This window comes from Nannospalax galili, unplaced genomic scaffold (genome assembly GCF_000622305.1).
Source record: "Nannospalax galili isolate Female #2095 unplaced genomic scaffold, S.galili_v1.0 scaffold46, whole genome shotgun sequence".
Classification (NCBI taxonomy): Eukaryota; Metazoa; Chordata; class Mammalia; order Rodentia; family Spalacidae; genus Nannospalax; species Nannospalax galili.
The window spans coordinates 4,098,442-4,121,558 of record NW_008355790.1 but is presented as its reverse complement, the minus strand read 5'-3'; the positions used below and the strand labels follow the sequence as shown (position 1 = coordinate 4,121,558).

The window sequence follows — 23,117 nt, the reverse complement described above, 5'->3', positions numbered from 1 at the left end:
GCCTCTAAGTCCAGGTCCAGGGAATCCTATGCCTCTGACCTCCATGGGTACATACCCATACTCAGGTGCGCATACCCATGTACAGACACACACACAGACATAATTTTAAAGTCTGTGACCCTCTGCTTTTGAGAACATTGTTCTGTGACCAGCAATCTTCCATAATCCCTGTGAGCTTTTAATCTCTGCCCTTTCACATTTGACAATGTATGTTATTTTTTCTTAGTTTTTAGGCTTCTGTGATTCTGTTTCAAAGAAAAGATCAATGCAGTTATCATTTGCAGAGTAAACACCTAGATCTCATTTATGTAGTGAAAGCCTCACATGTTGAGTGTAGAACACTTCCATTGATCTATCAGTCAGTTAGAATAACAGCGACTATATGACATTGAGAAGAAAGATTTTGTGTAGGAAACTAAAACAGCTTAGCCTATTGATTACTGGCCTTAAAGTAGTGTGTGTTTATTCCGTACTCGCTGGTAGAATCTGATGAGCCAGAAATTCTAAAGAGTAAGGTTTACTTAGTAATTCATATACCTCTCTTTCTTTGTCTTGTCCTTCCTTATTCTGGGGGAATTGGCCTGTTCACTTTCTGGAGTGTAAATAAAAATTGACTTTAATCTTTGTTATCAGGTCCCCATCCCCCATCATTTTCCCTTCCTACTTCTTTAATTGAATTAAAAAAACAATCAATTGAGAAGAAGGCTGAGTTCATGGAAGAAAATGCCCATATTTATATAACCATGTAGGGCATGAAAATATGCAGCCCATTGTCTGAGTGAGTTTAAGGGCTGTGATATGGCTCAGTGGCCAAGCATTTGCCTAGCATTTTTGAAGCCCTGAGTTCCATCCCCAGCACAGATATGTCTGTGTTTATTTTTATTTCTTTGGTTTCTTTGAGACAGGGTCTTTCTATAGTCCCAGTTGGCCTGGGACTCAGTATGTACACCAGATTGCCCTTGATCTTACAGAGATCCCCTTGCCTCTCCCTCCTGAGTGTTGGGACTAATGGTGTGTGCCAGCATGCCTGGCTATATATGTATGTTCTTAAATTATTAATTTGTAAAGCTCTTCCAAGCATATTATCAAGGGAGAAATGGGGAAAATGGGGATACTAATATTTCAACCTAACATTTATAAAGGGAATCTTTTTTGTTAAGTAAGCATGAATTCAAGAATTGTTTTGAGTGTTTTATCAATAAAACTTTTTGTTTGGGGGCATTTCTACTTTAGCCTTTTGGACAGATTCTGATACGGTTTGGATTCTTAGAAAATGAACAATTGTTCAGCTGATTGAACCTTGAAGAATTTCAATAGATAGAAGAGAAATTTATAGGATCTTAGAGTGTTTTCTTTGGGAGAACATTGAAGGTAGATGGTGGGCTCAGCCTATGAAATGGGCTAGAGTCATGATGGAAGACAGGCTTGAGACAGCCTCTATATGATTAGTAAAAGGCCTGTTTTGTAGTATGCTGTATAGTGCTTTTCTATATAGATAAGAATTAAGTTCTACTGTTTTTGTGAAGTAAAATGAAAGAACTAAGAGCCAGAAAACCCAGAACACATTATCAAGCATAAAAGAAGAAATTTACAAGTTTTAAAGAATTATTTTGGAATCCAGATAGCATGCCTGAATGGAAAGGGTGGTCATAGCCTTGAAAGAGAGGGAGCTCTATAGAGGTAAAAGCCTTGACGCAATAACTTAAGAATGTGTAACTAGCTCTATCTTAAAATTGTTTGATGAGTTGGTCTTTAGAAATGTTTCCATCTTAATGTCTTCAATCCATTTTTAAAGATTAGATTAAGTCCCTATATGAAAAGACAGAAAAGCAAGCAATAAATGTCCTTTTGATTATCTGAGCAAATGCTGTAAGTCTGGGCATAATTAATAGGAGAAAAAGTTAAAGTTGTACAAGTTAGGTCTCTGAAATAATGAAGTCAGTGAGGAGTGGTATGTCTCCAGAGCCCTTTGAGTCTGTCCACTGTGACAGCACTTAGGATATGCTGACTGCAGAGTGCTGTGCTCTCCCTTATCTTGGGCAGTAACACACACCAGCTAGGCACTGAGGCCTGCTCTCACCCTGGGTGAGAAGCACATGCATCTTCCTGGAGACTCTGCAGGAGAAAACTCGTCACTCCACACAGAGGTTTTGTATTTTTATGATGTGCAGGCAGCTAGTAATGAAAGATACTGGAGTGCACGGGAACGTCTGCTGTGAAGTGTAGTACAAGGTGTGTGGTTAGCAAAGAAATTGCCATGGTTTAGCAAATGTTGTTTAGAAAAATACAATAAACGCAGCATCATGAGCTCTGTCTCTAATAGTTCTGCTCTCCCAACTCAGCAGAAAATCTAGGCATGAGCCTCGGGGGCAGAAGTATATTAAGAGAAGGCTATGTCCTCCTAAAACCTTCATTTCAAGCAGACATATTTTTAAGAGGTAGTTTGGTCAAATGGGGGTTGTATTGTGGGAGCTGGTAAAAGATAGTCTGGCAGAAGAAAGAAAACTCTTGTGATTTACTGACCCGGAACACCACCTGGAGACGTTAAATCAGGATCCTTAATAATTAACAACTGAGTGAGAAAATCACTGGGCTGGAAATCCAAGGATGTGGGCCATAGTTATTCTTTCCCTCTGGGATCTTGGGGGAAACAGACTTTAGGACCTTGGGATTTAGGTTAGTCCTTGTGGGGTTCTCAGAATACTTTACAGAAAAGGTACTCAGCTTCTTTATCTTGCATGTGTTATAGCTGCTCATTTAATGTAGATTTTAGTGACTTAGTAAAGTTGTGTGTTTCTTTTGGATAAACAAATTTAGCAGAATGAAATGTGCATTTGCTTCTCAGTGTCAAAGATAAATTTGGGATCTGGGTGATTATCATGTATTTATCACATATCTAGCAGACTACAGAAAACCTAATCTCAGGGCTGGAGAGATGGCTCAGAGGTTACGAACACTGATTGGTCTTGCAGAAAACCTGAGTTCGAATCCCAGCACCCATGTGGCAGCTAAAACTGTCCATAACTCCAGTTCCAGGGGATTCGAGAGCCTCTTGCAGAAAACCTGAGTTCGAATCCCAGCACCCGTGTGTCAGCTAAAACTGTCCATAACTCCAGTTCCAGGGGATCTGAGAGCCTCTTCTGTCCTCTGTGGGCATTGCACGATATGGGTACACTTACTTACATGCAGGAAATACATGCATACACATAAAATAAAAATAATAAACTTTTTTTTAAAAAAAAGAAAACCTAATCTCATCAGCAGTCCCAGGGTGGGTTTGGATGTGAAGTTTTCTGAGCGTCTTCTGAAGCTATAGCACCTTGAGTGAGACTTTGCAAGTGTGTCGTCTGCAGATACGTAAAAGCAGCAGAAAGGGCTGGTGCAAGACAGTCTTGGCACAGGCTGTGATGAATGTGTTTGGATGAGATGGGAACAGACTGGCGGTGTGGGAGTGACTAGGAAATAAATAATCGAAACCCTTTGGGAAAGCTATTGGGGTAGTTACAAAGGTTGGAGAGGTAGATTGATGGGAGGAGGTAGAGGATGGCTATCATCTTGGGGAAGTTCTTTATTGAGTGGTTAGAGACCAAGAGAGGAAGTTAGGTGAGCGTTTGCTATACATCTGGGGACAAAGACGGTGTTTGTGTTGGCTTTGTGAATGAGGACTTATTTTCCAGAGTCCATATGAAGTCCCTTGGAACATTTTGCATACATTTAAATGAACTTTCTAATAACTACTAATCATTCTGGAAGTGAAGAAAATATCTCAATACCTTTTTCCCCCTTTTGTCATACATTAGAATTTTTTTAAAAAAATAACTTCTAGAACTGGGCTCAGTAATTTTCTGATTTTTTTTTTTTTTTGGTCTCCAAATGACAAGCTTTAATGAAGTTTAGTGTCTTAGAGGTGTAATTTTGGTGCCAGGGCCTGTCTTTCCATATCTCAAACAGTTCTTGGTACACTGTTTGTAAGTAGGATTTGATTCAATTTCTTTTTTAGGGTACACAAGCAAAAGACTCATCCATTTTCCCTTTTTAACACGGGCGCTTTTGTTAAGGTCATAAATTTTTGTAACTTTTTTTGTTTGGTTATGTTCAATATCAGTTAGGGTCAGTTTGCTCCTTTTAACAACGCAAGAGAGAGACAAGGGCATACATCATTGTTCAGAGCCTTGACAGTGCCTGCTCTCACAAACAGAAGCATCTTATGGTATGTCAAGGACAGAGAAAGAAGGAACCCCAGACAAAAAAGCTTTATATGACCTTTCTATGTTCATTGTCCTCAAGTAACCCCAGGAAACCAACTCTCCCCATACAGTGTCTCTCATAGTGTTGCCAGTCTGAGCTTTGAGGAGTGGTACACAGATTACAGTTGCCAGATGCTTTTGAAGGTTGCCCTTGAGGCATGTACCTGCTTCAGAAAAGACCAAAGTATTATTCTCACTATATTTGATATCTTCCACATTTTTGATACAAAGCAAATAATGCTGTTTATTTTTAAAGACTTTCTTGAGGCATAATAAGCAGGCAGTAAATTGCATATCTCTAAAACCTATCTTTATAAATGAGTTTTGACGTGTTTTGGCATACCTGGGAAACCATGCCCGTGTTCACGCAGTGAGCATATCCCAAGACTCCAAAAATGTTCTTCCTGCTTCTTTGTATTCCTCCCTCACATTCAGTGCCCCCATCCCTACACAACCTCCAATCTGCCTCAGTCCATTAGATTTGTTTTCTATAAGTGTGCACTTAGAATTTCATATAGATGGGCTAACATGATGCATCCTTTGGGGGAAAGGTTTCTGCAGTTAGCATAGCTGTTTCCAGATTCATTCATGATGCAGCGTGTATGAGTATTATATCCCTCTTTGTATCTCTAACACAGATAAGCAATTTGTCTGTCCACTGCACTGACTGATGAGCATTTGCACTACTTGTGTGTTTGACTCTAGGCAACGAAGCTGCCTTAATAGTCTCTGGGGGGCCATGTAGTTGCATCAGATATGGTCTAAAAACGGTCAAGACAGAAATAGTCATCAGGACTCATTCCTTTGCCTGATGTCTAGTGACCTGCGAGCTGTTACTTCATTTATTTATTTTTTTCTATGTTGGGGTGGTTTTATAATAGTGTATAAATCTGACCCCCTAAGTTAGAAATGGAAGCTTGGCTATTGTGCTTTTGATCCTAAAACAAAAATACTTAATTTAATTTTAGAAATGCTATAAATGCATGCATACCAATAAAACTCCACTAAAGAGGTAGTGGATCATCTTACACAAGAGGGTTTTGTGTGTGTGTATGTGTGTGCGTGATTATATAAATAGTAAAAATTGAATTTGTAAGTTAATTTTAGATAGAAATTTACAGGCATCATGTGTTCCTGGAGTTAGTATACACCGTCTCTAAACTGCCGTTGTGTTCAATCTAATGCCCAGAATGACTGTCCTCGAGTTCTGGCTTGTCCAAGTTCCTCATAATAATCATTCTCTGCACACTGCCTACCAGCACTGGAAAGTAGATATGTTTGTGCTGTCTGTACACATACCTGGGACTCACATGCCTTACAAATTACATGATTTACTCTAAGTGTGGGTTTATGTAGTGCAGAATTCAAAAGGCACAGAAAGCTACCCAGGGAAAAGTTACACTTTTACACAGCTCCGTCGGTTCCTCCCCTTAGTATGTTGACCCCCTTTTCTTCTTTTCTGTACTGGTGCTCTTGCATCTGGGGCCTCAGCTTCTGGGAAAAGACCTCCACTCCTGAGAGTAGAGATGGCTAATGACTGAGAAGTATATCTTTCCTAGGCAAGCTAACCAGCCCTGAGCCCCTGCTCGTAACACCCTCCACGTTGGCAGAGCCACCGCCCCTTTGCTTGCATGGCCCCAGATGGCCAGGGACTGTGCCTGCGCCCTGAGCTTATTGAAGTTACTCAGGCTGGCCAACCCCAGGCTCCTTTGCCGCACTTTGCCATTTCTGTAGGGACAGCAGTAGAGACTCTTGCTCATGTTTTCCCTCATTCTTTCTGCTCCTTTGTCCTGGTGCTTTCCTGTCTGGCTCTGCATAGGAAACATACAGTGGGGCTTAAGTAGGGGAGTGATCTGTTGGGCTTTCCACACTGAATAATACTGCAGTCTCCATTTTTAGACTCAGACTCAACTGTTTGCTTTTCCCTCATACATAAGCAAGGCAGAGTGTGTGTTACTTTTCTTCCTCGTCTTTTTACACAGGAGGCAGCATCTTGTACCCATTGATAGGTATCTTCAGTTCCTTCCTTAACAATATTAGGTGCTGTGCTTAGAAAATCCCTTTATTACAGTTATTGGTGGACCTGGCACATTATTAGAGAACTATAGGTGTGTATCCATCTACCTCTCTGCCCATTTCACTGATTCTGTTTTGTCTAGTAAATTTGTTGCTTTTTACCTCTTTTCATTCATTGTTGAACATCTTCCTTTTTAGAATCAAATACATGAAGAATTTTATTTTTGGACCAAAGTAAATTAAATAGGAATGGATAGTAATTAAAAACAGGGGAGTCTTTTTTAATAATGTGTGTGTTAGTATCTACTTGTGTGTCTTGAAAGGGTTAGTCTTTTCATCAGCTGCTGCATTGTTTTGGCCCATTTGAGATCTGAAACTAAACATTGTTGAAATTTAATGGTGGCTTTTTTTTTTTTTTAAACCTTTTGTTGTATTGGACGTGTGTACTAGACAAGAGCTCTACCACTGAGCCACTGAGCTATGTCCCCAGCCAATAAATGGATTTCCTTAGCATTTCCTCCTTTTTGAATCAGAAGTTTATTACATAATTCATGGACTAAATGTCACTGGCTCTCCCTTTGGACAGTTTCAGTTCTGCATCTTGAGTTCCCTTTGAGAGTTGAGCTTGAAGGAGACATCCAAAGAGAGACAAGCAACCCTGGGTTTTCTCTTTTCTTTCCACTCCCCCTCTCTACTTTTCTGCCTTATTTATGTATTTTCCACTCTTCTGCCATCTCTTGGCCTCTTTAAACCTTCATCAAGAGAGAAAGGGGCACTAACAGCTCCACCTTCCACATGTTTTGTACTGTATATATGACTAGCAACTTTCACACACTTAATCTTTTTAAGAACCCTGTGAGATGAATAGAGGCTACAACATAGGAGTCTATTGTGTTCTTTTGCTTGCATTTTCCCCACTTTACAAATAATTGTATGACTTCAGAGAGGTCAAGGCCACCCAAGGGTCCAAACCACACGCATGGATTTAACTGCTGCTTCTTGGTACAGTATCTTTGATGTGCGAGTGTGGTTTTACAGGCAGTAATTATGTGTCTCTAAGAATGCTGTGTCATATAATAGTTGCTTTTAGGCTGATGCTGTTTCTGTGATACTTTCAGATTTAAAAAACTCAGTGGTTTTAAATGACACTAGATATTTAAGCTTACTGTCATTAACGATGTCCTGCAGGAATCATTGAACTTTTTCTGAAAAGGGCCATATAAATTTTCAGCTCTGTAGGCTGTCCAGTGTCTGTCACAAACTACTCAGCTTGTCTTTGTAGTACAGAGTCTGCCATCTGGAAATGAAGGCGCATACCCAGTAACACTGTTATTTATGTGCATTGAACTTTGAAATGTGTGTAGTTTTCTGGTACCACAAAATGCTGTGTTGGACATTTCAAAATGTAAAGTCCATAAGAGATTAGCAGTAGTTTCATGGCCTCTGTTATGTTCCTATATTTACAAGTAGAAGTAAACTACTGATTTTTTTTCTTTGTAATGAGGGTAGCTATTTGAAGGAAACTTTTTTGTTTTGTTTTTTTTTGTTTTGTTTTTGTTTTTTTTTTTGTTGTTGTTGTTGTTGTTTTTGAGACAGGGTCTCCCAGTAACCCCAGCTGTCCTGGAACTCACTATGTAAACCAGGCTGGCCTTGAACTCACAGAGATCTGCCTGCCTCTGCCTCCCAGTTAAAGGCGTGCGCCACCATGCCCAGCAAAGGAAGGAAATTATTTTTGAAATAGAGAAATTGAACTTTCCCCTGAGCATTGCTGTAAACAAGGGTGAATGGAAGGATAAACTGAGTTTTGCTTCTCCAAGTTCTTAAAGTCATTCAGTGTGTGACTATTAGAATAAATATTCATTGTCAAGATTGAATTCTCAGGATTTAGCAAGTTCATGATAGATGCTTAGAATTGGATGGTAAACTGCTAATGAGTTCTTCTTTGAGGAATAAACTGTTTCTCACTTGAAGATAAAATAGTCCTAACTTTTGAGATCTTTCTTTGTCTGTTGTGGTGGTCTGTCTTACTAATTGTCACGCAGACCTGCAGACACTGCTTGCGTGGCCGTGCCTTTATGTAGGTAGCAGCCTTTCACTGTTTCTCCCTTGTTCTTTCTCTGATCTTATTATCTTGGATTGAGTTGTTTATACTAAAATTGCTAAATTTTAATTTCTTGTGCTTTGTAGAGAATAACAATATAAAGTTCTGGGTTTTCTTCATTTCCTTGTTTACATGAAGAATAGTGTACTTATTATAGAGCTGTTTATATGGAATATAAGAGATGTGATTGTTGACTATAAAATTGCAGATAGATTTGGTAGAGATAGAAAATTTGCACGTAGTAATCCATAAAGCATTATAAACAGCAAATGCTTCAGTGGCTGGAAGATCCGCTGGGCATCCGTCCATGCTCCAGCCCTGTGTTCCTTTAGTAATGAGTCTTATATTACTTAGTAATGAGGTAATAAGTAAATGGCATTTTACTGTGACTGGAACAGAGGCCTAACAAAGTGCAATAGGAAGTAAGTACATCTGCAAACAACTTCCTAGCATTTCCTGTAACATTTGATAGCTCTAGAGGAAGGAAATGAAGGGCCAGTCGCATCACAATGGCAGGAATTCATTTAAAAAGGAAAAGTTATCTGTGCTTATTTTTAAGGACTACAGATCTTTCTTCACTTCTTATGCTAGTTTTTATTTTATAGTGAAATGCATTATCTATAAAGTCTCAAAAACATCAGGTTTCAAAAAGAGGTCAGGTTTCATTCTGTATTTTTTTTGCAGAGACTGATGATGTTTTTCCTTATACCTATTTCAGTGAATCTGTCTTCATTATATCCTTAGAATAAACTGTATCAGAGAATTCTGCTTTTAAGATTTTACATTTAAGTGCCTAGGTTGAGATATTAGCCTTTTATATCAATGTGATGTCACCCTTACCCCCCACTTCTGCCTTCCTCCTTTATCCCCCCCATCCCCTCCCTTCATCCTGTAGATACCTTGTATAGGTGTACTGAAGGCAGTGCCTTGGAAATTTGGTTTGACTTCTGATCTTAGATTTTGATACCACCAGTTTCCAATAAGAAATAGCTAGTAAGACAGAATTAAGACCAGAAGAGAAGTCAGTGATAACCGGGCTGCCAGTTCTTGTTCAGCCCCTCCCTCTGTGACTTTATAGTGGCCATCTGATTAATTTTATTAGTGTTTTCTGTGGAGCTCTGAAAATTTGAGCTCAATGAATTCCAAGCTGCTTTCCAGCCTTGACAGGCTATGAATAGAATTCCATTTTTGGCTCCACGCCTAATCCTGCCGGCACCAGTACCGCAGTGACAAACAATAGTGGCTCAGATGGCTGCAGCTGCCAGAGAGCTCTCCGCAGACTAGTTAGGTGTCTTAGAACATCACCTAAATAAAGATGGTGCGTGTTGCCTAGGGTCTGCGCTCATAGTCAAAAGCACTACCGGCATGGGTGCTGGGTGACAGCTCTGGAAAGAACTGAACATTTGCTTGAATCTACCTCTGAGGCAGCCTGTGTCTTTACTATGCCTAGTAAGCTGCACTGGCCCCCTCCCTGTGGGTCTGAGCAAGTTGCTTCTGACTTTCCATTGTTGGCTTGATCTTGCCTGTTGCACAGTTCTGATCCTGGATCAAGTTCTTATAGAACTATGCACAGCGCTGAGTGGGGATGCTGCTTGATTCTGGCTTTCCACTTGACTGCTAAAGGGCTTTAAAACGGAGTGCATTTGAATGAAGTTCCTTTTCATCTGCCTTGGTTTATTGTTAACATGTAACTCTGTCTTCTGGAGTAACCCCATTCCCTGAACAATGCTTGGGACTTCAGCAGTGATCTCTGGGGCTGCCACAAACAGCTTCGTTCTGAGGTTCTCTTCATTTTACTAAATCCATTGGGGTACAGATCTGCAGACCAGAACATTCCATGGAAAGTCATCCACGGTCTTGTGCTACGTGGAATTCTGTGGTTATTGTCTCTGCTGCCTGCGTCTTACAGCACTTTTACTTTAATGTCATTTTAAAACAATGTTTTTTGGGCTCTTTTCATTTTCCCTATGTTTGTGTAGTTTCTGAGGTTCTTTGATAGCTTAACTAAGCAAGCACTCTGTATTCAACAAGATGCACTGGAAATGAACACAAAAATTGTTTAGCAGCCCAAGGTTTGAGATACATATCTCATAAGGTTTGGAAACACTGTAATTCTCTTTTGGTAATTGATATTGATACTCATTTCTCTTTTCTATTCTCTTTTTATATTCTTTTTATAAGAGGAACAAAGATGTGGCTAAAACAGAAAGGCTGGTGGATGGTTTGCATGAATGCAGGGAGAGTGAGTGTAAATTTTCTGACTAAAGAAAATATATTATTGGATAATTAGTTTTAGATAATGTTCTTGATTAATCCCATTGTATCTTGCATGTTGCGTGTAAGGAAACTGGAACTCTTTTGAGAACATTGAGAAATTATTTTGATTCAGAATAAAAAGATCTTTTCTGTCTTGGTCCTTAGTAGAAACAACTTTATAATTGAGACTTCTATTTCATAGGCGTTAAGTAAGTATAATTAATGTCAATAGGGTCACTGAAAAAAGTATTTAAGCAATTCATTTTTATAGAAGAGGAAAGTAAGAGAAATATGTTCAGAGAGAACTGATAAACAACTTATGGCATGTTTTAAATACTAATGATTTTTAAAATTTCATCTCGAGAAAATAAACTAAGAAAATTGTATACACGGAATGCAGTGCTTTTCGTATATCAATATTAACTTCAGTATAAAGCTCTTAATTTTTTAAGAGTGTTAATTTCCTAAAGCTGCTATGACAAATCAATGCAAACTGAATGAAGTCTGAAACTAAGTGCCAGTATGCCACTTTCCCTCTGAAGTCTGGTGTCCAGACATCGTGGCTTGTGACACATCACTCAGATCTGTGCCTTTGGCTACCAGGGCCTTCTTTCCTGTGTCCTCCTCCGGTCTCAGATCTTCTTGTCTTAAAAGGATTCTTCCTCTTGGACTCTTACTCCAGAACTCAAGGATGATCTCATCTCAAGGTCCTTAGTTACAGCTTTAGAGACCTTTGTTCTAATATGGCCACATTTGCATGTCCCAGGTTAGCTATACCTTTTGGCTGAGGCCCACCATTCAACACACCATAAAGGAAAATAGACAGTGAAATCGAAATTTACATTATTCCCTTTTATACTGGGAAAAATATTTTAACTTATCCTCTGTCAAACTTTGGTCAATAGTAGCACATTTGGTGAAGCAGATACTGGGAGATGGTGTAAGTCAAGTAAGGGCATTGGAACCTTCATCTGGGCTTTTGTAGACACTGTTTCAAGCATTTATACAGTGTCAGTTTTTTCTCATATATCACTATTCATGTTACATTTTCTCTATTTCACATTACTGTAGTTTAAAGAAGTAAATATACTTTGGGTCTGAATATGGCAGGCAGTAATTATTACAGCAACTAAAGCCAAAACTTGTAAAAGAGTAGGTTTTGTTTCATTTCATTTCATCTTTGGTAAACATTTAGCCTGAGAGAGATCAAGGTTCAGAACTGCATTTCCCCCAAGAACCTTTATGAGATTATGCAAGTGAGCCCTTGTACATACAGCTTGTGATTTGTGGCTCTAGTGTGGGAAAGAGAATGTGACTCAGCCATTCGCACACTGAGGTTCTGATGCCTACTGGGTTGAAAAGTACTAGTGCAATTAGAAACGCCTGAACAATTTCTTTGGTATGTGCTCACCTTTGCTTTCCACTCTACTGCTAAATATGGCCTTTAGCAATTAATTTATCTTTCCTGGATCTCATTTTAGAAATGCATGTTTGGTCTGGAGGCAGAGGCAGGCAGATCTCTGTGAGTTTGAGGCCAGCTTGGTCTCCATAGCAAATCCAGGCCAGCTGTGGCTACAGGGACACCCTGTCTGAAAAAGACAAAAAAAGAAAGCATGTTTGGGGTAGAGATTTTAAAAGACCCTTTGACTCTCACAAGCTTTGTGTGATACTTTAGAATATGTACTACATTTCATTAAGAGTTGCTTCAGTGTACTGGAAGTTGTATGAGGCATGCCTCCCAAGCATTTCCACTGTAATAGAACATTTTACTAATTTTATATCCATGGCTATATAGTTGAAACTTTAAAGAAAAGTCTTTTATTTAAACTTTTCCAGCCTAAAATTCGTTTTCACCCAATAAATTGTCCTCTTTTGCTCCAGGCTTTAAAATATTTGAATGCTAAAGTTCCCTTAAGTAAAGCAGTCATTAAAAATGAAAGATTGCCACCAGAAAGAAGTGTATATAATAAGAAGTAAAGCACCTTGTCTTCTTTTTCCCTTCCAGACTCTTCCACGTCAAACCCTTTCCTTTCTCCTTCGACAGGTTCAGCCTGTGGAGACCTCGCACACATTTTCTGTGGACACATTGCATTTACACACATTGCTCACACCAGTGTTTCTAGTTCTTCACAGTACTGTTTGTCTAAAAGCTGCTCAAACAGTGGAAGATTCACAGTCTGTTCACTGTCAGATCTGAGGCTGAGTATTGTGATTTTCCTTGATGCTTCTGCTTCTTAGAATGCTTAGCCCAGGAGGACCAAGAGAAGCATATAACTACTGGGCTAAAAAGTAAACTATGGAGCCTCTCATGGAGAGAGGTGGATCACACCTGTAAATACTGTTATTCTAGAAAAAACACAAGTTCCAGGCCAGCCAGCAGTAGTGACACCCTGTCTCAAAAAAACACAATTAAAGCAATATTTTGTTATTTTTATTTTATGTGTAGAAGTGTATTTCCTGCATTGTATAAGTGCACCCTGTTGTGCAATGCTAGCAGAGTTCAGAAGAGGGTGTCGGATCCCTGGAACTGGAGTTACGGATGGTTGTTAGCCACCATGTGGGTACTGGGAACCCAAACCAAGGTCCTCCACAAGAGCAGCCAGTGCTCTTAACCACTGAGTCATCTCTCCAGCCCCCAAACCACAATTTAAAAAAATATTTTATTTATTTTTATTTTATGTGTATGAGTGTTATGCCTGCATTGTAGGTAAGTGCACCCATGTCATGCAATGCCCGTGGAGGACAAAAGAGGCCATCAGATCCCCTGGAACTGGAGTTACGGACAGTTGTTAGCTGCCATATGGGTGCTGGGATTCAAACCTGGGTCTTCTGCAAGAACAGCCAGTGTTTTTAACCACTGAGTCATCTCTCCAGCCCCCAAACCACAAAATTTTACAAAGCCCCACTACCACCACCAACAACAACAAAAGTGCTCTTTTTCCTACAACCAGCTCAGCTTGCTCTGCCAGTGACAGACACCACAGTGGACATAAGATGTTTATTGGAACTGCAGCCCAAACAACTGCAAACGGCTTCTTATATAGATAGAAACGGTGTATGGCTTACCACTGATTAATTTGTAATTCCACCAATCACAGCACAGCCTTCGGAAGCCTTGGATTAGTAAACAGTCATAGACCTCACATAAGCACATTCTGTTAGTCACAAGCATTTTGTTGAGTCACTAGGAGTGGTGCTCTTCCTCCTGACCCTGTTGAAGACTGCCATTACAAGGCACAGAGCAGCCAGAGTCTGGGCCTCTAGAACAGTTGCAGAGGTTGTCTGGACACCACTTCTCTTGCCTGCAGTGGATTCTTCTAAGTTGCCTAGAGTTGTCCTGACTAGAACAAGGCCTCCTGAGGCAGAAGTCTTTTGCAGCACCTTGGCTCCAGTATTTCTTATAGGTGGAGTGCCGTCTCCTCAGGGTATCTGTATAATGTTCAGAGCAGCTGAAATGCCGTGATGAGACCTGCTGACTGCTAAAATAGTGGCAGCTCTGTTGACAGCTCCCACTCAGAACAGCCAGGCATAAGGAAAGGATTTGACACTTGTCAATCGAAAGGTCAGATCTAGGCATTCAACAAGCTTGCTTTATTTGAAGGAAAAGCTACCATGAAAGGGTGCTTAATGATAAAGAACTACTCTTGCCATCCGTAACATCATTAACACTCTTAAATTAACTCCCAGCCAAATACTTACAGTTTCCTTCCTCTGATCTTTCTCATCACTGAGGACAAGAGTTGGGTCCTAGGCTTTTATTATGTGTCTTTCAGAGGACGTATTTGGGGAGGACATTTTGAAAAATGCCTTGAATAGCAGGCAGACTGAACAATTAGGTGGCTTTGAGCATCAATACTATATGAACAGAATTTGCTGTTTAGTCCTTAGTAAGAAGCAATAAAAAAATACTAAGTTTGTAGACTAATGAATTTTCAGAAGTTAAAGTTGAACTCAAAGAAGCTTGATTTCTTCGGTATTAGACAAAGCCGTAAAGTAGCATGTTTCTTCATCTCCAAATGAGCCTTGTGACATTGGTAACAGGGAGGGATGTGAGGACAGGAGTATGGTAAAGCAGGAACGTAGAAAACTGTACCTTTTAAAAAATACCGTTTAGGTTAAGACAAATGTTTATAGAATTTGGATTTTGATAATATGTTTGCTATTGAATTTTTCCCTTTTTCTGGTTTGGTTCTTGTTGCTGTAATAGAACACTGACCAAAACCAACTTGGCATGGAAAGTATTTTGTCTTATAACTCCCATGTCACAATCCATCTTTGAGGGATGTTAAGGCAGAAGCCTGGAGTTAGAAACCTGGAGGCGGGGACCATGGAGGAACAGTGCTTACTGGTTTGCTTGGCTCCTTTTCTTATATAGCCCAGACCTGCAGGCCTAGAGATGTCTCTGCCCACAGTGGGTTGGGCCCCCCCTGCATCAATTCACAATTAAGAAAATGCTTCACAGATATGGCAGTGGGCTAATCCAGGGAAAGAAATTCCTCAGTTGAGGTTTCTGCTTCTCAGATGATTCTGGTTTGTGACAAATTGACAAAAACTAACCAGTACCTCCCTTTAGATTTTAACTATAACTTTTTTTTAAACTATTGTAGATATTAAAAATTGCCCATTTGATGTGTTGTTTGAAGGAGCAGGAATGATTAGTGACTATTTAAGTTTAATTGTTTAAAATTAAGTCTGGGGGCTGGAGAGCTGGGTCAGCTGTTAAGAACACTGACTGTTCTTGCAGAAGACTCAGGTTCAAATCCCAGCACCCACATGGCGCTAACTCCTGTCTGTAACTCCAGTTCCTGGGGATCCGACAGCCTCTTTTGTCCACCACGGGCATTGCATGACACAGGTGCACTTATCTACATGCAGGCAATACATGCATACACATAAAATAAAAATAATAAAGCATTTTTGAAAATTCAATCTGAACATCCAGTTCTTCGGTTAACTCTGCAACATTTCAGTTGCTTAGTGGCTACATGTGCCTAAGTGCTGTGGTATTAGATACTGCAAATTGGAGCATATTTCAGGCATCTCAGAGTTCTTTTGGACAGTCCTTTTAAGACAGAAGATATAGTGGCTCACAGATTATTGTAAAATAAATCTGAGAGCTAAGGATGTGGTATGGGGCCAGAGAAAAATATTAAAGTACTGGAAATGGTAGATTGGGTGGGTAGGCAAGATGTGTGTGTGTGTGTGTGTGTGTGTGTGTGTGTGTATGTGTCTATGTCTGTCCTTCCCCTTCCTGTGTTTAGTCTTGTCAAACAGTAGGAAAATGGCTCAAAGTAAATTTCCTGCCAAGCGGTGGAAGCAGGTGGCTGTGCAGACTCGGCCTTATCCTTTCCTTTTGCTTCTTTGGTTTCACCTGCTACAGAGCTCACAAACTTGCTCTCTTATTTCAGTAGAATCTTAATCCTATTCAGAAATCTCAGTTTTGCCTTCTTGTGTTTGAAGGGCTGTTGTTCAAACTAACTGATTCTCCCCCCAACCCCCCATAACACAAGCCTCAGATCTCCCATGACTTTTCTGACCAGCAAGCCCCTGGGATCTGCCTATCTTTAGTCCTCCAGCACTGAAGTTACAGATGTGCACCGCCGTGCCTGGCGTTTATTTGGGTGCTAAGGATACAAACTCAGGTCCTCATTTTTGCTTGCACAACAAGCACTTTACCTGCTGAGCCATCTCCCCAGCCTTGGATTTTCTCTTTTAATGTGGACTTTAGACACTGATGGTCTGAGTTTATTAAACTCACAACTTGCCAAGTGATTTTTGAATAAGAAACAATCTCTGTGAGCCTGTAAAAATAGAGATATGACCCTGCAGATAGCTATATTAAATAAGATATGTATTAAAAGATGAAGGCGAAATACCTTGGCATTTAGTAAGACCTGTAACCATTATTATGAAGTTATTTGCTGTATTAGCTTGCCTTTATTATAGCAAGCCATCCCTAATCCTGAGTGACATAAATCAACAGTTATAATTTAGTTTAAGACCCTGTTGGCCCTTATTGGCCTTGTCCAGACTTGACTGATCTTTCACTCAGGGATGGTCAGCTGGTGGTTGGCCTGGGACTGCCTGTTCTTGGGTGACCATACCTCAGTGTTGGGTGTTTGGCTGTAAGAGCAGCAGGGATGACTAGCGACCTGTCATCCAGCCAAGTTCATGCCTTCTTGGGTGATAGTTTTCTCAGCGAGGGCGCTTGTTTTCCATGTGCATCACCACTGGTCTGTCTTAGTCTTTGTCAAGTTCTAGACTTCATCCTTGTTTCTTGAAAACAAGACTCTCTCTTAATCACTTCTGTACTCTGAGTGGACAGTAAAAAAATAGTTGAACGCATGTATAAATACAGCCCCTCCTCTGGTCTGTTCCCTGTTATTGTCTTTGCCCATTGGTTCACCTAGCCATCTCACACTTGTGAGATAAATTTGTAACCGCTAATTAATGAGAAGATGAGTTGCCTGCGTTTTCAGCCGCCCACATTTATGGTAGGATTTGTATAACGACTACAGTATTTTTCTGAATCAAGGAAGGAAAATTTCTAGTCTCTATCCCTCTGTTTCTATTTTTTAGTTTAAAGGTGCTTGCAACAATGAAAATAAAAGGCACAGCTACAAAAGGAAGCACTTGTACATGCACTTTTCTGCTTCTATCCACAATTTTATTTTCTAACTTGCTTTTTTTGGACTGACTAAAATGAACAGTGATTAAGCATTTCCATTTTTCCCTAAAATTTTGTGGAAGTCATAGTTAAGATTTTACAAACAGTTGAAATACCACAGTGCAGGAAATTATGCGGCTTGGTGTGGTGGGAAGGGGGAAATATCTCATAGGTCTCCAGAGAACTAATTTTTAACCATGGCCTTGTTAATGAGTTACTGGTGACCTCAGAAAAATTCAACGTTGTTTTAGCTTAGGCACCTGACCTTGATCATTGGAAATCTGTGCTGTTCCTATTATGTCTGCGTGTGTTTCTGGGATTTAGCGAAAAAAAAAAAAAAAAGCAAATACATATAATTTTTTAAAAGGAAGAAATGCATAATACTATTATACATTAGGATGTTGAATGCTTCTTGGTTATTTAACACCTACAAGGTTAATCACGTAGTGGATATATGGGGAAGGTATGTTGTGGATTCATTTTGAAGCAGATATTTGTCAAGTGGGGAAGGAATTGGGAGGGAATTAGAGGGAATAACATGTAAAAACAGAGCAATAGGAAAGAGTATGAAAAGAATAATTGGAAGGTCCGAGTGTGGGATGTTGGGCCAGCATCCCAGGGTGCTGAGCTCTAGGTGAGCTTAGTTGCCAAAAGGTAAAACATACCTCTGAAAATCACCCAGCTTTCCTAGTATTTTCCTGCTACATTAAGGAATTTTATTATCTTTTTAGAGTTCATTCTGTATGGAAATTCTGTAGTAAGCACTTTCTTATACCATCCCTCAGCATCCTCCGACCTTGCTGCCCTGTCGGAGGTGAAGGCTTTCAGGGGAATAGTTCTAGCTAGATACCTTCAGTAGAATTCCTTTACGTGAGTCTTGTGAATCCAGAAAGGCTTTATTAGAACTATCTAATATATTCACATACTTGCAGCATTTCTTATGGGAGTTTGATTTGGATTAGATTTCACACCTGGATCAGTGCTGTGGGTTACAACTTCCTGTAGTGTGGGGCGTGGTACATATATGCCCTGTTCCATCATAGGCTCCGTAGCCCCAGTTAAAATGTGACTAAACCAAATTATAAATTGTTTTAATTTTCATCAGTTTGAATTATTGCAGTCACATGAGTTGAGCGGCTTCTATGTTGCTTGCGTCTGGAACTTCTTGTTTAGAGCTGCTTATGTCGTGTTTTCAGTTGTGACCCGCTCAGTCTTTCCCCTTCATCAAAGAAGCATGTTTTCTAGAAACACCTTCCTGCTCCTTTCTGTCCTCTTCCAAGTTGCTCTGAAATTGTGGAGGAAATAGTACATCCTCTGTTTCTTCCTTCAGCTTCTGGAACACTGGAGGTTTCTCTTCAGGTGCATAGGGTCTCAGGTTCAACTAGGGCTGCTCTTTCCTGCCACTGACTCCAGTTGGGGTTTTGTGCTTTTCTGAAGACCTGTCATGGTTGCTCTTTCGCTTTCTTATCTTCTTGCTCCTTGTCTGACCCACACCTGTCCAAGTACCTCTGACTGCCTCCCTGAACTTCATTCTCTCAAGGTCTGTCAGACCTCACCAGCCCCTACACCCTGTCCTCACCTGGCACAGCCTGTCTGTAAGTACATGATAAATAGGGTCCCCCCTTTGCAAGCTATCAATTTGTATCATTTTCAGGCTTAGAGGATTCTCTTGTCTAGTTCATATTTTAAATCTCTTCTTTCTTTAGTAGTTTTAATGATAGATTTTTTTTAACTTTTAAAAGAAAAAGGTGTTTGTGGCTTTTAAAAAAAATTAATGGTGCAGTATATGTAGTGCTTTAAGCAAGCTGGCTAAAAGAAACTGTCTTAGGCTTGGGTTAATATTTGGGTTAATATTTTATGGCAGAGAAAATATAAATGGACTCCCCTGTTCCCATTATGGCATCACTATCTCCAGAAAGCCGAATAAGTGGACTTCAGGATAGGAGTTTAAACTGAAACGGGATTGGGAGTAAGCAGAAATAACCAGACTGAAATCTGTAAGACCTTACAGTTCATTGCATTTGAATGGAACTCTGTTCCACGAGTTACAGAGGGAGAACTAACAGGAAATGTGTGAGATGTGTAAATAATAATAACCCTATGAAGAAGACCATCAGGTAACTTGGTTCCATATTGAATCGGTGATACAGATTTTAGTCAATCCCTTGTTAGCAGTTTGGTATAAGTCAAGTATAAAACAGGAAAGTTTGTTTGCTAGCATGTGAGTGGTGCTCTCAGGGAATGACAGGATCATCTTGTGAGCATTCCAGGCCATTATACCATCTTAGCAGGGGTAGTGACTCTTTGAAGGGCACATTACCGCAGTTAGGTAGGACTAACCAAAGTGATTTCTTGTCACTTTGAACAGCTTTGAACACACATTGAAGACAGCAAGGACTAGTAAACTTTTGATAGAGAAACAAAGGATTAAAAGGTTTATGGCTAGTTAAACCCAGCTCTGTGCCACATCCAGCAACTGTCATGTTGTTACACAGCTGGAAACATCCTCCTTGAGTCCCCTTCACATTCTATGTATAGGAAAAATCCCACTGTCCAGCTACAATAGGGTCTTTTGTTGTTCTTCTTGAAAGGAGAACACTGTTTCACTAAATCACAAGGAAGATAATTCTTAGTAGATATTTAAGGTAAAAAAAATGGAATTAAGTAAAAACAAAAATCTTGCATTTACAAATTTAGAGAAGCATTTTGAACAACAATTAATTGTTTCTGTGAAAGTGGTTAAGGTTGTAAGAGAAAATAAATTACGAGAATAAAGCCATTTCTTTTTTAATGCAATATTTTTACTACTTCTTTGAGAATTTCTTATTTTGATCATATTCACCCATCACTCTTCCTCCAACTCCTCCCAGATCCATCCCATTCACTCTATACCCCTCCCAACTTTGTGTCCTTTTTTTTTTTTTCTCCTTAATTGCCCAGCTGACCCGGTATGCAATTTGTAGACCAGACTGGCCGTGATCTCAGAGATCTGCCTGCCTCTGTCTCCTGAGTGCTGGAATTAAAGATGTGGGGCAGGTCGCCATGCCCTTTTTGTTGTTTTTGTTAATTTTTTCTTTTTTTTTTTTTAATGTGTATGAGTGTTGCTTGCATATGTGCACCCATGTCGTGCAGTGTCTGTGGTGGTCAGAAGAGGGCACTGGGCCCCCTGGAACTGGTTAATTACAGACAGTTGTTAGCTGTCATGTGGGTGGTGGGAATGGAACCTGGGTCCTCTGCAAGAGCAGTCAGTGCTTTTAACCACTGAACCATCTCTCTAGCCCCTTGTTTTTAAATAACTGATTTCAATTTGTACAGTCCATATACGTATGAGTGTGGGGCCATGCACTGGAGCATGGTTGACCTACCAGAGGCCACACCCTTAAAGAGAACTGTCCCTCCCCCAGAAGCTATCACCTGTCATAGTTCCTCAGTCGCTGGAACATTGACTGTCTTGCTCTTGTCTTTACATCTGTAAAGCCAGTTCTTAAATACAGATTATTTGAACTCTTTGCGTGGCAATGCTGGATAGAAGAAGGATAGTTCCAATTCTTGTCTTGCTGTGTAGACTTCACTTGATCCTCAGGTCTGGTCCTTACTACACTCCACAGGCACCTGCCCTACATTGATACTAGCTGTAGAGGATGCTTTCGTGATTAGGGGAATTCTGTTTATATTTTTGACAAAGCACACAAATACATTTAATAATCTTCTAGGGTAAAGCAACTTGATAGTTACAGAGACCATTGTTAAAATTCTAGAGAAAAGTTATAACATAGTCTAGCTTGATAGGATAGTCAAAGAAAGGAATATAGAATTTCTTTGAGAATCATTTTTCTCTTTTTGTTGGAAATTAAGTGACTATTGTTTGAGCAACATTACCTGGGAAATTGCATTACTTTTTAACAACAGTTCTTCACCTTTGATGGTAGATGATTGGAAGTTAATGAGTTATGGTGACATGTTTTTTAATGATTCCTTTTTAATATGATTATAGACGTTAATTCCTTCAATTCTGTTACCTCTGGAGCTGTTAAAGGAGATAGAGGTGAAGATAAAATTCTGGATAACCTCATTTTACTTTTTAAAGATTTGTTTTAACATAATGTCCATTATAACTACCAAGTAGAAAATGTAACATTTAAGATCCCCCCCCATTTTTTTTTTAATAGCTCTGTCATTTACCCAGTGCTTCCAGGAATCATTAAAACAAGAAAGTGCAAGGAATGTTTGTGGTTTATAAATGAAACAATGAGTCTTGGTCATGTTTTGCTAGGATCAATAAACACCCATCATTTTTCAGGTCTCATCACAACTACATCGAGGAAACTAGACCGAGAGCAGCAAGGAGAACACATATTAGAAGTAAGTATTCCTTCGTTTGTAATTACTTTTAAAACATTTTCAGTCATATGTATCTTAGGAATACTCTTGCTTCCATTACCCAGCATTCATAGCTGCAAATCCTTAGTTTTGAATATGTCTCCTGCCCTTCCCGACCTCAGTCCATCCTCTGAATCTACAATCTCTGTGGTAACGTCCATTTCATATATGCAGTATGTGCATACACATAGTAAATACATTTGGAACACTCCTTTTAAATTACATCATTATATACAGAAGTGATATACTTCTGTAAGTTGCTTTTTCTTCAGTATTGTGCTTTTGGGATGTGTTTAAATTGTATTTATAGATTAAATTCAACCCTTTCAACTGTAGTTTGCTCATTTACAGATCCTTTTCACTCTGAAATCATTGTATTAGTTGTGCAGTTTTAAACTTGAAATGTTTGGTAACTGAAATAAGCTCTCTAAAATTTTCAAAAGTAAAAGTAGATAGAAACCAAACATGTCCTCTTGTAATGACGTCTTCTCATTCATTGTCCATTTCTGGCCAGCAGTCAGTTGTTTGCAGAATGGGGGTCGGGGGATGTAAGGGAGACAGGTAAAGTACACAGGGCAGAATGCTAGCTGCCTTTGCGTGCTAGGAGCAGCCAAGAACAAGGCGGCCTTTGGGGAGGGGACGCAGCAGAGCTAGCCTGTGCCTCCGTGGACATTTCTCACCACGTGCTGAAGGCTAGTGTGTTCATTAGCAGAGCCAGACCTTAGAGTCAGGTGCTTTTGTCACTAGTGAGTTGCCTTCTTTAACAGTATGATTTACAGAGGGAGTTCTAAGTGGTAATTTTCTAATTCTCTTTTTCAAATATTATTATTGTTCATAATGCAGTTTACTTAACTTCTTTAGTCAAGATGTCCTCACTTGTCACTTAAATATTTCAGTAAAAAATGTCTCTTACCTGGGTGTGGTGGCACACACCTGTAGTCCCAACACTTGGGAGGCAGAGGCAGGCAGATCTCTGAGTTCAAGGCCAGCCTGGTCTACATAGTTTCACGCCAGCTGGGGCTACAGGGAGATCCTGTTTCAAAAAGTCCAAACAAAAGCACCTTTCCTTGTAGAAAAGGTGCTTTCAGAGCCAGTGTTTTCCTATTAGTAATCTTGTCCAACTGTGCTGCATCTAAGGTTTTTAGTTCATAGATTGTGTTAGCTACCTGAAATTGACTTTCTTTATTGCAGAGCATGGTTTTAAATTTTCATTACTACAGAAATTGATACCAGGAGAATGCGAGTGCTGGAGAGAATAAACTTGGAAGATAACAAGAATAGCTGGTTTCTGTACTGGCATCTGGGTTCTGTCCCCTCACTCTGGTCATAACAACAGGTTTCACATCAGCCACGTCTTCACTTCAGAACCCTGATTTTCAGTGGCTGTCAGAGGGAGGGGGGAGCAGGTATGGGATAGGGAGGGCTCTGAAGATGGTGTTAAGACACCGAT

The 23,117-nt window shown here is 39.8% G+C and overlaps 1 protein-coding gene across 7 annotated transcripts in view; it reads left to right on the top strand.

Annotated features, from left to right (window-relative positions):
• The window catches only part of Fat1 (FAT atypical cadherin 1), a 133,035-nt gene that overhangs the window by 60,474 nt on the left and 49,444 nt on the right, over positions 1 to 23,117 (top strand). For all 7 annotated transcript variants that reach the window (XR_003847118.1, XM_029556371.1, XM_017803325.2 and 4 more), the window contains one exon: positions 21,588 to 21,649. Coding sequence is in view for 6 of the 7 variants with exons in the window: in XM_029556371.1 (XP_029412231.1) it covers positions 21,588 to 21,649 (62 nt within the window). In the remaining variant the exon portion in view is untranslated. The remainder of the gene's footprint in view (positions 1 to 21,587; positions 21,650 to 23,117) is intronic.